The sequence below is a fragment of the Clytia hemisphaerica genome, unplaced genomic scaffold, assembly GCF_902728285.1.
Source record: "Clytia hemisphaerica strain Z4C2 unplaced genomic scaffold, Clytia hemisphaerica genome assembly, whole genome shotgun sequence".
NCBI classification, from domain to species: domain Eukaryota; kingdom Metazoa; phylum Cnidaria; class Hydrozoa; order Leptothecata; family Clytiidae; genus Clytia; species Clytia hemisphaerica.
In genome coordinates this window covers 1584840-1598414 of record NW_027103721.1, presented here as the reverse complement: position 1 = coordinate 1598414, position 13575 = coordinate 1584840, and the positions used below count along the sequence as shown (strand labels likewise).

Here is a 13575-nt window from a genome sequence, read left to right as displayed (position 1 = left end):
AATTTTGATGCTAATTCTATTATGCTCTTAATGACAGATTTGTTTCAGTAAAACCCTTAATATTATCTTTACAGACTAAAAAAATATGACTAAAACTAACGAGAGAAAATCAATAATTATCAAAAGATTGATGAATATTAGTTGACAATAAATGGAAATAAATAATGGTCATGTTACATGAAGAACAAAAACAAGAAAAGTAAGGAAAAATAACAGGTATGTGACTAATTTTATTTTTATTTTCATTTTTATTCTATTTTAAAAATAATTCAAATTTCTACGTCTCTAAAATTTCATAGTTGTCATTTTAAAAAATTACTATTTATAAAATACTTGACCCCCATCCCAAGAAATGTCCTATATAAAAACACCTTTACTTTAGGAGTAAGCTTAACATTAATGCCCAAGGCTTTGGAACACTTTAATTCTGTGAATTTAAAACAAAGTCGCCCTAGTGAAGGCTCTATCAAAATAGTGAAAATTATGATACAAATTTAGCAAAAATGTCCTTTAAACATTTAACTTTTTATGGAGAATATAGTTTTTGGCAAAAATGTGTATCATTAACGCTCTTACAAAACCTAATTGTTGATGGTTTTAAAATGAACGTTTTAGTTTCTGAAACGAGAAATGACTAAAATCGAACAAATATCGATTATCAAGGAATAGCTCCGGGGTGGTTGGTGTTTTCTATTTATTATAGGTATCCAAAAATTACTGAGTCTTTTCGAGGCCAACCAAGATAGGACAAAACATCTTAACAACATCCATGTCACGACCATAACATCCATATAACGCGAGAAGAACGTTGAATTGCCGCGTCGTGTGCCTGCCGAGATAACTAGTACATTCCAACCAATCAAAGTCCTAAAACAGACTAACTTTCGACAAAATTGCAAATGACAACACGGTCAAGCCTTTCACAGGAAGTTTGCATCTCTTTATATTCCGAAGAAAGAAATATGTTTCGAAATCTGTGGATGGTATTCTACTTCTAAATCACATTTGATCCCTCTCTAACATCTAAAAGAAGAAAACAATGAATAAGAATTTTTAGTAAAGAAAAATGAAGCTCGATGAACACTTCCTAAATAGTCCTAAATAGTCCAATTTCTAATTAACAAAAACTCGACAACACAAAAACTCGTTAAAATTTTGGATTCATTTTTTGGTGTTCTTTTTGAGTCTGCATTGTTGAAGCCGTAGCAATTTTTATCAATTTCTCTGTGTCTAACAAAACTAGTTAGTTAGTCTAAAAGGACAACATATAAACAAAATATATTGACGAAAAATATTTAACAATATAGTTTTTGGAGCCGTAATGTACAAAGTAAACATCAGGTACTCTATTATAAAAAATAATTTTTTTTCTTTAAAAATTGTTGGAATATTGCAAATCGAGCTGACAATATATTGCGGACACCTTAACAATATATTGTCTGTATAAATAAATTGCCAATATATTGCATGGCAATATATTGTGTAGTGTATGTAGCCCTTAAGTATAGATTATAGGACCCGCATTTTTAAGGATTTTTAGATCGCGCAGAAAAAGAGTCTTTTTGTGAAATGAGGTCAAACAGAAATTTTTGCACTTTCTGTTACAAAGAAAGATACTGTGATATGCGATTTCGGTTTTGTAATATTTGAAATATGAACCTTAGTTTTTCGTTTAACCATGTATCACAGCGCAGACTTTCTCGTGATTTCCGCGTGACTTTTATGAGAAAGTTTGCCTTCCAATAGAGCTGTTTTCATCAAAGTTCTATATTTCGGCACGTAAAATGTTGCAATGGTTTAATGTCTACATAGTATAGCCAAAATTGCGAAAGCAGCCGGTTTTCAACTGACTGTAAATGGGGGGGGGGGTTTGTAGGGGTTCGAAATACCGTTTTCCCGTCATATTTTTTGCTGAATCCGGGAATCTCGAAAATTGAAAAAAATAATAACACCGTCACAGCGGTTTGTACAGGTTGAAATACCGGCAAATGACAAAAAATAAGGCCAAATACCGTCACCGTCTGATTTTGAAATACCGTTTTCCCGTCTTTTTTTTCGTCAAATCCCGTAATACTGTACTTAAAAAGGGCCAATCGCGTCACACCGTAAAAGTACAAACCCCCCTGTAAAGGCTCTAATAAAACTTAAATATTTAAAGCGGGAGCGAGCTTAGCTCAAGGTTTTTAACATAAAAGTTCTAGGGCTTATTTCTTATAAAGTGACTTTAGAATAGCACATAACAATCTTTCATCAGCTGAAAGGTTTACTATTTTCACAAATTTGCGCATTTTAAAACGAAAGTTTTTTGTCTTTAAAATAAGGGATAGTTCGTTAAATTCACGAGAATTGCAAATTTTCACGTTTTAGTTGCCTCGCAAAAGTAATTTCGACTCACAGAGAAATACAAGTTACCTAAAGATAGAAAACATGAGTAAAAACACAAACCTTTATCTACACACCTTGTTGTGATGCTGCGTATCCACCATTCGTACTGTAGGCTACAGACACATTTTGAGAATTTATCGAAGTCCTTTGTTGTTGTTCCTCAGAGCTAACAGGAGCCTCTACGTCATCAACATGGCGGTCATAACTATTCTCCAATTTGCTATATAAACGGTAATACATATAACGCCCTCCACACATTAGGCAAATACCAAGACCGATCATTGCTGGTCCGAAATAAGCATAGTCTGAATGGAACAAAAACGTTACACATGTAAACAGACCCAAAATGATGAAAACTAAACCAACAGCTTCGATGATCTTATATGGTGGAGTTTGTGGCTTCATTTTATGTTGTTTTATTTTGATTTTCTAAATATTAAAGAGAATATTTACATTCGACCATAAAAAATTTATGGCAGAGTTTTCATTCCCTCGTAAAGAGTATGATTAATATAAACATTATCCGTCGTAAATACCACCTCAGATCTGCTGCTGCTTAGTATAGAGGTTTCTGACAAAACAGTCGAGTATTCATTGAGTAAATGTAGTAAAACATTTACATTATAAAAACAGCTCTATAGCTGCTATACCAAAAAACTCCTTCAGCCCTCAGGCCCAAAACTTCAGATTAATGATTAGCCCAATATAAGCCTAATCCAACGATTGAAGTCGGGGGAGGGGTTGATGTGTAAAAAGACTTGAAATCATGGGGAAAACATTATTGCCAAATTTTCCATGCCTGACTACATCTCTGAAGTAGTGAAATGTTCCGAGTTTCAAAGACTTAGCACACCTAAAATCGAGTCAACCCAGTTCAAGAAGAAAATTGAATATAAGCTCAAGTCTAGCATATTTCTCACACAGAAAAATTGAATCTGACAATAACAGATCCATTTCTCAATTTTGTAATACCCGAAAATTTTATTTCATCTCATACAAGCCTATCGACCGTTCTAAGTCATGTTTGATCAAAAGTGTTGTTGCATTATTTTTCTGTTTTCTTGTCTCTCAGCTCATGTTTGTTTGTACTTGCTGAAATCACTACTGAACTTTTTTACAAGATGTTGGGTAATATAAAGAACAGACTACAGACTACTGTTTAGACCAATCAGAGCGCGTTTTGCAAGAAACCGGAATTTAAGAAAATGGTATGACCACACATGACAACTAAATAACGCAATAATGCTTCTATTATTACAAAAAGCAAAGGAAATAGGATGTAGCAAGGTGTAATGCAATAAGGCTTGTTTTATACAACCAATGATATCCTTTTACAAGAATTAGGTAAATTTCATTTGATTAGTGTGGTTTTTTTTTTCTGAAAAGTTAACCAAAAAAAGGGGTTTAAATAATGTCTTATTAATTCTGACATATTCTGAGTTGACTTGATTGATACTTACTTTTATCATGCGCCAGTTTGGGACTTACTTGAAGTTCAATATTTTCCAAGAATAAAGCTCTCATCTGGCTTTTTAACTTGGGGTACTTCGGGATGAATTGAAAGCCTGCCGGCCGTTTTTGTATAATTTCGCCTTGTAAAAGCGTCAACAAACACCTCCATTCGTTACTTTATCTTCAATAAAAACGGTGAAAAGTCTAGTCCTGACTGAAAAAAAAGCCCTGAAAGTCCATCACCATAGAGACTACGCTGGATTCTCGTCCCCATTGAAAGACCTGCAGCAGCTAACATTTGAATAACCGCTGAAAACACAATAACTATAAGAACATGTTTTAGGTCAATTTTCTAAGTTCCCTAATTCTGTCATGTTTACACACAACACCGAAATTTGTTTTCGCAATACATCAGGTTTTCGTTCCATATATTTCCCTAAACCCTTTTAACAGGTCATATTACAAATAGCTATTGCAAAAACTTTCATACCTACGAAATGTCAGAACTGAAATTTTTAACAAAAGAAAAGTGTATCATCTTTCAAGAGCTTTCTGCTGGAACGTCAGGAATTTAGACCCCGTCAGTAGAACCTTAATGTATCAATCCTCAAAAAAATGTATTTGCCACTGGTGGTCTGATTTCCCAAATGGCACACAACGTTCATTTAACGTCATTTTAACGTTAGAATCATTCACTTTTTGTGCCAACTGGAGAGAGTTCGAGGTGAAAACTAATCAAAAATCTTGCTCTAACACTTTATTGATATACTGTTGGCGAGAGAGCCAAATTACACCTACACACCCTTCTCATAACCTTATAAAGTAACACAATTGTAAACTTTTTGTTGGAAAAATTGATCTTCTCATCTCTTGACGTGATATAGAGAATTTTCAAAAGTCCTTACGCGTAAAATAATTTCTTTCTCGAGATTTCTAAGCCAATCAAAATACGAGCACAGAAAGCTGTGCCTGCCAGGTCTCTCCTGACGACCAAACCCGTTGTTAAAGCAATCGCCACCATAAAATATCAGAAAGATTGGATTCAGCCAAAGGATTTGAGAAACTGGTATGGATTTATTCATGTCCATAATCATAACGATATTTGATATCATCAGAAACTTGATAGGGATAACAAATGAATACAATTATAGAATCCTTCTCTCCTCGTGGTGCGATTTCAATCCCCTCCCCTCATTGTCCTTAATTTAGAAAAATACCAGTATCCTGGCCCCGATACACTTGAAAATCCTTTTCCACCATTAACTTCATATCTTCAGAGTTTCGAAACACCTATACAATGTTCAAAATAACCTATAATAACTCTAAGCACAAGATAATGTTAAAGCTAGATATCAGGTTTTTTAAATTTTGAAAATTCTTTATAAAGTGAAATCATCTTTATGAAACTTTTATTTGTGTACTGTAACTATGAATATATATCACATGGGTTTATCACAGAGAATTTTGTCAAAAGACGGTCTTGAGCTTGTCTGTACACAAACCCAACATCTACGGCTAATTTCAAAATTCATTGCCGTAGAGGACTACGCTACGATAATCGTGAGATACACTCTGGTACAGAGTAGTCTTGAGCAGGAGTGATGTTGTTGTATTCATAAAAAGGGTGTTGGAGAGGTTGACTCAAACACAATGAGACTAGAGTAATCAAGTTTCTTAAGAAGTCTGTCGATACTAAAATAGAAAAGCAAAAAGTCTTTAGTTGGAATCAAAATAGAAAAAAATATTTCTTACCTTGAATGAAAGTGCCCGTAAAGCACAACAAACCACCAACCTGAAAAACTGAATAATCCTTGTACACTTTTAATAATTATAGAAAACTGAAGCTAAATTGCAAATACTTATTTGAGAGTGTAAATAGCAAAAACAACTAAGATGTAAAAGTTACAAAGCTTGAAAAGTGGCTCATCCTTTACCACCAAAAATTCAAAATAAATTAAAAAATGCTATTTCAAAACTCTGATGGATGGAATATGCTTTTTCCCCTTTTTCGTCGAAATATGTTACTTGTACAATCCTGATATTCTACTAAGTGTAATTTAGAATGGAAACTAAGATAAATAACAGGTTGCCAATATATATTTTCAAGACCACCACAATCTGGTGGTCCGTCTCAGTAAACAAAAAAAAGTTGGGTGCCATAGAGCTTTTCATAAATTAATTCACGAACATCACTTGCCTCGTATTCAAACAATTACCATGGTGATTATGTCCCTTGAGACATTAAATCCTTTTTTTATGAATAGAAAGTAGTTTTAATAAAATCCGCTGGGAGTTAATCACCATGGCAATAATTTCAAAACGAGGCAAGTGATGTCCGTGACGTAATTTATGAAAAGGTCTATTGATCTGGGTAAATCAGGGATATGTTATAGCGGAGCTGGATGAAGGACGGGAATTCCTTAGCGGATTGCTCCTTTGTCTTTTCTATTGTAAACTGTTCATAATAGAAATCCATCTCTGTCCCCTTGAGTGTTCTGTTTTTATAAGAAAAATGAAGCAGACAAGTATTCATGCAGTACGTTTGCATATATTTTATCCTATTTTGCTATGATGTCCCCGCTTTTCATCAAAATAATATTTGCAAAAGATACCCCAAAAGCTTCTTTGTAAATGAAATCTAATTTTATCAGCGTGTGTTATGAATTTGAGAAGCTTTCATGATTTCTCTTTAAAAATTTCGGATGTAAATATTTTGACAAATATTGTTTCAATTGACTTGAAATTTTTTCCATAATCAGACATACCGACTTTGCTATCTGAAAATATCAGTTAGAAAGTGAGGCACCCCGCGGTATAATAGCGCGGTATTTCAAATGAAAAAGAGCTATTTATAATCTTACAGAAGAAATTTCTTATAACTTTACTAATGAAAAAAATGTTTTTCATTTTTTTTAATTGTCATTCACCAATGTTTTACAGACCCTCTTGATAATTAAAAGTTTTTAATCGTGAACAATAAATGCAGCAGCAGAATCATTGGCTAAAAAGAAATCCAAATTTCACGAATTTGTAATTAAAAAAGTTTAATTTCATATCAAATTTTGTCAGGGACAGAGATACAGGGTATCCCTAATTAAAGTATCGAGTTTGAACATGCGATTGAGTAGAAAAGTTTGTGTGTGTTATCGCTAAAATATAAGAACGTTCTCCATCACACAGCCTTATTACAACAGGTAGTTACAACGTATAAATTAATTGTAATGACAAAGAAAAAAGAGGGAGAGCTTAAAATACAATTTTGTGAACACGCACATAAAACTTTCTACTCATAGTTGTGTTTCGACTCGATACTTTAATTAGGGACACCCTGTAGAACAAGGCTTTTTCAAATGTGCGTTATCCAGCTCCGCTATAACATATCCCTGGGTAAATCAACAGCGCTATATCGTAAAGTCTTTTAAGTGCATCAAGCGCTTAGGAAAAGGTAGAAATTTGTTTGCCTCGATTTCAAGCTATGATTAATCAATATATACGGTAAATATTACACAATAAAGCGTTAGTTCCCTTGTATTCTTCTCTTAAGCACTGTCGTAAAAACAGGTGGGTTTAATGTTATTCCAAAAATTCCGTCTCGCAAAGCCGGTAACTTTTCTCCCGGACCCAATGAATCTTCAAAGTTGCGAAAGAAATTGGTCACCATCATGAATAGTTGCATTTTGGCCATTATTTCTCCAAGGCAAACACTGTAATAGACGTCGTCAAACAACAACATTACTCTCATCTTTTTGCATAATGGCCTTCATTCTCCTCCCATTTCAGCTTCTATGACGAGTTGTATATAGTTATGGAAAATCTTTTCTGGTACGTAATTTACTCGTTGTAAAGTTCATTTATAAATGTTGAAAGTTTTGTAATCATCCAATTTCCTCAATTGACCTTCTTCCCATCCCTAGGTGTCAAAACTATTTTAAATTTGCTTGCAGGAGAATATGTCAATCCCATAATTCCAGCTTTCAAATCGGGCATTGGTTCTCCAGGAGCAAGAGAGACTTCAAAGTTGACCAATAACCTTGTGACGATCAAAAAAATTTGTATTTTCGCCATTCTATCCCCAAGGCAAACACGAGTTCCCGCACCAAATGGAAAATAATGTGAGGGCTTTTCTTTCTTCAAACTTCCATCAGCATTCAACCAACGTTCTGGTTTGAATTTTTCTGGTTCATCCCAGTGTGCAGGGTCGTGATGCATGCTGTAGAGGTTGAGAAGAATTTTAGTACCCTTAGAGATTGGATGACCTCCAATTGATGTGTCAACGGTCGTTTTGTGTGGTATGGCAAGAGGTGCAATTGAACCTAATCTGTTGGTTTCTTTTAAAACAGCCTCACTGTAAGGTAGATTTTCTTTATCTTCGGCGGTAATTTGGTGCTTTTGGCCAAATTTGTTTACAATTTCTTGGTACATTTTAGTTTGATACGCAGGATTTTGTACGATAAATACTACGAACCATTGAAATGTGGCTAGTTGTGTTAAAGTCCCAGCAAAGAAGATCGAGTTTACCACAGATTCTAACTGGGATTGAGTGACTTCTTCGAATCCAGCATCTTTCCACATTTCTTTATCTAACGAAAGATGTAAAAGATTATCGGTTAGATCTCTGATATTCTCCGGATTGAATGATTCAATGTGCTCGTTGAACATCTTATTTGTGAAATCGTCTCTTTGTTTGGTGCCCAGTTTCAAATTCTTGAATTTTTCTGTATCTGGAAAGAATCGAAGCCAAGGAAATATGACGATGGCTTGTCCAGGACTGAGTCCCACATCGATTAGTTTGCTGAAACTCATAATGTGTTTGAATTCTGGGTCGTCAGCATGGTATGTCTTGTTGAAGCAAAGATGACAAATGGTGTTGACCAAAGAATTGCCTAGTAAAAGTTCAAAGAACTGTCAATAATCACTAATTTATTACCTTATTGGAACTAATTTTCGCGGGGACTAATATTTGCGGTCGAAAAAAAAATCGGAAAAATTGCATTTCGCGGGTTTAAGTTTTCGCGGTTTTGCCCTTTTTTGGACAAATTTCTTTCATTTTCCTTTGGATTTTTCAAATTTTTCGGTAAAATTGGAAAAATTTGTATTTCGCGGGTTCAAATAAAACGCTAAAATTAATTCCCGCGAAAATTAGTTCCAATAGGGTATTCCAAAATCTTCCTTTCGCATTTTAAGTTTCCGCATGAAAAAATGCATCATGGAACAAATTTTCAAGAAGGCTATTTTCTTCGAACTTACCTATAAAGGACGTGATCAAAGTTGGCTGGCCATTTTCTTGAGACAATATGGAGCACATTTTGTCAACTTCCTCTGTAATAATATCTTCGATTTTTTTCATTCCTGTACCATAAACATGCAACCCCTTGTAAGAAAGTTTCCTCAAAAATGCCCAACTTTTGGAATAATCACCATGTCCAAGACTGGTGAAATTTCTGCTGGCAATCTTGGCAGGGATGCTATCAGTGGGTCGACCTGCGAAGTCAGTTCCACGTGTCATCAGGGCTTCCTTGATTCCTTCATACGAATTCAAAATAACCACCCGGTTCATCCCTAACAAATAGAAAAAAAGAGTGAAAAGTTCCTGTATGAAAGATTTTATTCAGCTTTTATTTAAAGAACTTCTAAAGTTGCAAAGATTTCCTTTGTTGGATTTTCTCGAATAGATCCTATCGGAGTTTTTGATTTTTCTAAAAAAAAACGATGCATTGTGGGATTGTTTCGGGGATATTACAATAGAAGTCTCTTAGGAATTTCTCGAGGGAATTCTATTGTAATGCCCCCGAAACAATCCCATAATGCATCGCTTTTTTAGAAAAATCAAAAACTTTGATAAGGTCTATTTTGGTCCGAAACCCTGAAGATTTTGGGTTGACTTTTCCTGTTTTAGCAAAAAAAGACCACCATTTGTGAGTTGGGTTGAAGAGGACATTATTGATGTAAAGAGAGAAAGGAGCTGTGACCAACTGATCACAAATATGATCAAAAGGTTCTCTTCATGTTATTTGAACAATATTTGAAATCATCCTCTATCTTATCAAAGCTTATACTGAACACATCGCCATACGTTTTGCTCATTTCATCGAAGTCGAGAAAAGGTTTTTTGCTCAACAACAAAATGTTTCCGATCAAAGGTAAAGGAAATGGTCCTTGTGGATATTTCCTCAGACTGATCAAATGTTCCACATAAGTAATTAGCACCCATAATAAAACAAACCCAGGTATTGCTAACAAAATCGTTCCAATCATTCTGGACCAATATTTCCCAAGTCTTCAGATATCGTTTATACACTCAATGTTGTGCACTGTTTATATTAAAGCTTCTAGGCGCTCCTTTTTATAACTACATTGAGGAAAAAAGCACTTAACTTAACTACACAGCTGCTGAAAGACTATTAACGATGATTAGGTAATTTATTGACGAATGTATTATCATACACGTTTTTTATAAGGAACAAACTATATAAGGACCTAAGGCTTTGATGGCCAAAAAGTTAAGAACAAGTTTTAAGAACATTTAATAAAAGGGACCGATAAGGCACTTACGACATTTACCAGTTTCCTAAATTAACTTTAAGCGTGATTTTAACTTTGACCTAAAAGCTTGAACTCATATTCAGAGAATTTTCACCTTGATCAAAATACTAAAACTTCAAAGTTATTTGTCATGAATTGTGCGTCATAAGAAATCTTCCACTACAGTACTGTCAAAAATCGGGATATTTTCGTAGACATAAATACTTTAATGAATATATCATGAATACACCCCCTTCTATCACAGCATAATAATCAACAATTTTGTCACTCTCATTATTGCGTGTGTTGACTAAATTTTTTGGAACGGTTAAAAAACCTGTTTTAGGTTAACGCGAGAAAACCTGGTTAGTTTTATCATGACTGCCAGATTGCTGCCTAATAACTTGACCCTCTACAACAGGCTCAATCTTACAAAGATTTTCTGACAAAAAAAAAACAACCTGTCCTAACTGTCAGCACAGGAAAATTGAATGTACGGGTGGAAAATTGAATGGGTAGATCTTTTGCTAGTTAGGATGTCATGTTGAATAACTTATTAAAGCAGAAAGATCGTTAATGGTCGGCATAAATATAGAACCTACCCTCTAACACTAAATCTAAATTACACGTTTTTTTATTTATAAGAACAAACTATATGAGAACATAAAGCTTCGATGGCCAAAATCTTAAGAACATCCGAAGGCTTTAAAAAAATTGGATGTTCTTATAAAAAAACGTGTATTAACAAGTTTATGAACTACATACTCCATTCACGCCAAATCAAGCAAGATTGGTTTAATGCACGTCTTGATGAACAAAAGTCGTGAGTTAGCGCATAACTCTACATTGACGTCATCTTTAAATAACATTCGTGCTTTTACATCATAATTAAGACATTACATCATAATTGATAGTGTTATAAGAGACTTTCCAAATTACAAGAAAAATCTTGACCAGGTTACCACATTTGATCGCAGACATGTTTGTACATGGGCTATGGAAGTGATAAAATCTTACCTCTTATTCTTAGAACAATAGAAGAACTCTGGACTTCTGGGCAAAAATATTATACAATCTCTCACTTTTTTCTTGAGAAAGAATATCGTTGCTGAAATCGTTTGCAAATTATTTTTCGCGAGGCACTACAAAACAAAAGTTTTAAGCCTGAAGGATCAGACCCATGCTTGATTTCTACTATTGGTGTTATTGGAGATGGCTCAACAAAGAGAATTTCTACATAATATCATTAGTCTTTGGGAGATATAATGTTGAAACTATACTTTTGAGTTTTCGTTCTTCAAACCATGCCCACAAGACATGCCCATGTCAAAAAAAAAGTTCATTCCTACAGAAAATTTTACCTAACCTATAATTACCATTTACATTTCATAGATTGGAAAAAACGTTAGAATCTCAACAACAAAAACAAAACGATGAAAGGTGTTTGGCTTGAAAACAAAGAATTGACATTTCGTTATGATATTCCTGAAGATTTTGCGAAAGATGAAGTCTTAGTCAAAGTGTTACGTTCTGGTATCTGTAATACAGATATTGAGTTGATGAAAGGTTACTATCCATACACTGGCATTATTGGTCATGAGTTTGTAGGTATGTACCCTACATTATTATCCATATTATGAAAACAACCAACTTAGGGTTCCAATACTGGATGCTAAATGTTGGAAGAATTTTCTTTCACCAAAATCCAACATTACGACACATTTTTTTGATTTTTTCTTTGAATTCAAGGAAGATATTGGATTTTCCTCGAAATGAGTCAATAAACAAATTTTTAATCATTGAAAAAAACCTTATTTCTTTTTTTCAAAGGTGAAGTCGTTGACAAGACAAGCGAGTTGTACAGTAAGAGAGTGGTAGGTGAAATTAATTGTTGTTGTCATCAATGTCGCTTTTGTTTGGAAGGGATGAAAAGTCATTGCTCGAAACGTACAGTCATGGGTATAATCAATCGGTCAGGTATGTTTTCATTGGAGTGCACTGTCACTGATCTTTAAATTTAACATTTTTAGTTGGTTGAATAAAACTTTTTCCGCACGGTGAGCTATTTGGAAATTGAAATTTGTTCTTATGAGGCCTACTGATGTTGTAACCACTGAAATTTTCAAATATCGAAAATTAAAGTGCATTTCGTTTTGGCACAATAAAACTGATCCAGGGCTGTATTTGTTATGGTTTTTCACCGACCCTTCGAAGGTAGTCGAAACGATGGCTTTTACTGGTTAGGCTATACTTTCTAGATAGAGACATTATTCCCATTAAATGGTGTCTTATCTACCCTTTTTACATTTAACTTATCTCATAACATTTGATTACACAGTATTTTTAACAGAAAAAAAAAAACAATTTTCAGCGCCTACTCTATCAACTTAAGAGGTGCTTCTACTTCTACAATCAAAAAGATTGTCTTCGATCAACCAACACGCCCGATTTTGAAAAAAACACTTCACCAATAATTTAATTCTTATTTAAAAGAGATTCGAATTAGAGAGGTTCGGATTAGAGAGATTTGACTGTATTCTAACATACGGGTATCTGTTTCAAATTTCAAATCATTATCTGTTAGGTACACATGCAGAATACTTAACACTGCCTGCTGAAAATCTTCTACCTGTTCCTGAAAACGTTTCCAATAGCGACGCTTGTTTTGTGGAACCACTGGCTGCCGCTCTTGAAATACAAGAGCAGTTGAAATTTACTGAAAAACATAAAGTCGCTATAATTGGGGATGGAAAATTGGGTCTGTTAATTGCCAAAACGATTGCATTAACACCAAGTCAGTTGACAGTCTTTGGTCGCCATCATGAAAAACTTGACATTTTGAAGAATGATAATTTACAGACCAGAATAGGTGTAGAATCCAGTGATGCATCCGCTTTTGATATTGTGGTCGAATGTACTGGAAACGAGGATGCTTTTAACCAGGCTATTAACTTATTACGTCCTAGAGGTACTTTAGTCATGAAAAGCACCCATGAAGGAAACACAAAAATCAATGCAGCCGCTGTAGTTGTTAAAGAATTAACTCTGATTGGCTCTCGTTGTGGACCTTTTGATAAAGCACTTGCTCTTTTTGAACAGAGGAAAATTGATTTGACTGGTTTACTACAGAAGACTTTCCCGTTGACGGAAGCGATGGATGCTTTTGAGCATGCGCAAAAGAAAGGTGTAATGAAAGTTCAATTAGTCAATGAATGA

At 34.3% G+C, this 13575-nt stretch overlaps 2 protein-coding genes across 2 annotated transcripts; one reads left to right on the top strand and one right to left on the bottom strand.

Moving 5' to 3' along the window:
* The first annotated feature begins 134 nt into the window (after positions 1-134).
* Positions 135-13575, top strand: LOC136804421 (2-deoxy-scyllo-inosamine dehydrogenase-like). The gene is made up of 4 exons (XM_067061132.1): positions 135-216; positions 11752-11967; positions 12190-12336; positions 12944-13575. The coding sequence occupies exons 2-4, from the start codon at positions 11793-11795 to the stop codon at positions 13573-13575; spliced, it is 954 nt and encodes a 317-aa protein (XP_066917233.1). The 5' UTR covers positions 135-216; positions 11752-11792.
* On the bottom strand, positions 7641-10092 carry LOC136804422 (steroid 17-alpha-hydroxylase/17,20 lyase-like). The gene is made up of 3 exons (XM_067061133.1): positions 9894-10092; positions 9085-9396; positions 7641-8720 (listed from the first exon to the last, which is right to left on the bottom strand). The coding sequence occupies exons 1-3, from the start codon at positions 10090-10092 to the stop codon at positions 7726-7728; spliced, it is 1506 nt and encodes a 501-aa protein (XP_066917234.1). The 3' UTR covers positions 7641-7725.

Excerpts from the sequence above, each read along its gene's own strand:
- LOC136804422 (XM_067061133.1), bottom strand. The coding sequence starts at position 10,092 with ATGATTGGAACGATTTTGTTAGCAATACCTGGGTTTGTTTTATTATGG. Across the intron at positions 9,397-9,893 it reads AACGTATGGCGATGTGTTCA|GGATGAACCGGGTGGTTATT; the intron begins GTATAAGCTTTG and ends TCTATTTGTTAG. Across the intron at positions 8,721-9,084 it reads TTTGATCACGTCCTTTATAG|GCAATTCTTTGGTCAACACC; the intron begins GTAAGTTCGAAG and ends AACTTTTACTAG.
- LOC136804421 (XM_067061132.1), top strand. The coding sequence starts at position 11,793 with ATGAAAGGTGTTTGGCTTGAAAACAAAGAATTGACATTTCGTTATGAT. Across the intron at positions 11,968-12,189 it reads TATTGGTCATGAGTTTGTAG|GTGAAGTCGTTGACAAGACA; the intron begins GTATGTACCCTA and ends TTTTTTTCAAAG. Across the intron at positions 12,337-12,943 it reads GGGTATAATCAATCGGTCAG|GTACACATGCAGAATACTTA; the intron begins GTATGTTTTCAT and ends ATTATCTGTTAG.